Source organism: Wasmannia auropunctata, unplaced genomic scaffold (assembly GCF_000956235.1).
Source record: "Wasmannia auropunctata unplaced genomic scaffold, wasmannia.A_1.0 LD336037.1, whole genome shotgun sequence".
In the NCBI taxonomy this organism is placed as follows: Eukaryota; Metazoa; Arthropoda; class Insecta; order Hymenoptera; family Formicidae; genus Wasmannia; species Wasmannia auropunctata.
Window position 1 is genome coordinate 1,751,642 of NW_012026853.1, and position 1,900 is coordinate 1,753,541.

The 1,900-nt window shown below is 34.0% G+C and overlaps 1 protein-coding gene across 1 annotated transcript in view; it reads left to right on the plus strand.

The window, feature by feature from the left end:
* The window catches only part of LOC105452179 (venom carboxylesterase-6-like), a 2,919-nt gene that overhangs the window by 446 nt on the left and 573 nt on the right, over positions 1–1,900 (plus strand). The window contains exons 2-3 of the mRNA XM_011693072.1: positions 1,238–1,464; positions 1,686–1,896. Coding sequence (XP_011691374.1) covers positions 1,270–1,464; positions 1,686–1,896 — 406 coding nt within the window. The 5' untranslated portion in view covers positions 1,238–1,269. The remainder of the gene's footprint in view (positions 1–1,237; positions 1,465–1,685; positions 1,897–1,900) is intronic.

Consider the following 1,900-nt stretch of genomic DNA (forward strand, 5'->3'; position numbering starts at 1 on the left):
ACTATTAACTCCAATATTACTAAAACAAATCTCAATACACATAATAACTGTCAAAATATGTAATGACAGCCACTCAACAAAGTAAGCATAGTGAGATAACCAATCAGCATCACGGAAAAGCGGCAACAAATCATTTCAAGAAATGCGAGTTCTCGACTTAACATATCTTTTTCTAGATAGGATTATTAATTGATTTTCTTCTTATTCTAAAAATCCTTATTTCAGTTTTTTTATTTCATATTAACTGCAGATTTTTTCACTGGAGCTTTGCCGATTATATTATTCTAATACTTCGTTTATTCTTCATGATTTAAATTTCGTAGTTCAGTATATGGCAGCGTTATCGGTTGTCCCTCCACTCCCACAAACTGCAGGACGTTATAGGCACGCACGCGCGAGGGATGCAGGGGTAAAAAAGAAAAAGGGGGAAAAAAAACCTTCCACAATTGCATAATACATATGTGTGCGGAAGATTATGCCCTCCTCTTTCTTTTCACAAAGCCAAAAAATTTTTTTTATTAAATCTTCCTTTGAATGAAAAGTTGGAAACCTATATATTTATAAAATACATTTATGTTATGTAAATTCCGTAAATAATTTTTTAAAAAACCTATTTCGCGAAATATATTGATAATGCAACTATACTCTATCAATGCATCTTGCCCGATCACGTCGTACATCGAAATATAACCCGTTGCGTTTAATTTCTTTTTGCATTTCCTTTATTATTCCTGGGTGTTTCAGTCTTAGGTGTTGCTCTAAATGTCCAAGATGTTTACCCAATGTAATCAATCTTACAAATATTGTACTTTGCATAAGGCCTATTTTATGGTTTAAAATATCGCCAAAATAAGATTAATCGGAATTAATGGCCCCATCGTAATTCTTCTTCAGTTTTTGTCAGCTGACGAATTTGCATTAAGCCGTTGATTACGATTATACGTACCCACTTCCATCAGTTCTACACTGTGCACACTAGCCGAAATCGCTGTAAGATAACACGCACATTATTACACGTTATCAGATTATTCTTTAGTAAAAAAGATCTGCTATAACAGCAGTACTACTACTACATTTCAGTAGTGTTATCACTGCACTATAGTAGTTCTTTTTTACGAGAGTTATCAGACTTGAAATAAACATTCTTTTGTAAAGAAGTTTATCTGAGTATGTACTGAGTGCGTACATAAAGTATGTTCGATGATATGATAAACAATTAACCTCGAAAAATTGTCAGTTTTACAGTAGTCTGATCAAAGAGTAACAATCATGCTGCCGAAACTACTTGCCTTGCTTTGCTTCAGCTTTGTCGTTCACGCAAATATAGATGGAACTGCTCCAAGAGTCAAAACACCTTTGGGAGGACTGAAAGGCTATTTCAAGTTCTCACAAAATAATAGAAAGTATGAGGCTTACGAAGGGATTCCTTACGCATTGCCACCTATTGGGAAATTACGATTTAAGGTACACAATCGAATTAATTATTAATGTAAATGTCCTTGAAAGCTACATTTCTTGAAATGACACTTCTAACGTAATAAAACGAAAGTAAATTTCAACAATAGATACCAGTAGTTTTTTCAATGCTTTAGATCAAAGATATATTTTATTAATAAATTTCTGTAATGTAGAATCAAAATTTTTCTAAATTTTAATTTTTAATTTTTCTCATTTTTTCTACGCAGCCTCCTCGGCCAATACCGGCATGGACTGGTGAATTATCGGCTACAAAATTTGGTTCTAATTGTATTCAATATAATCACGTGCCAATAACTCCGGAGGTTATTGGCGCCGAAGATTGTTTGTATTTAAACGTTTACGTGCCAGTGCGGGAAGCAGGGGCAAATAAAATCCCAATGCCGGTAATATTTTGGATCCATAGCGGCGCGTTCCAATTTGG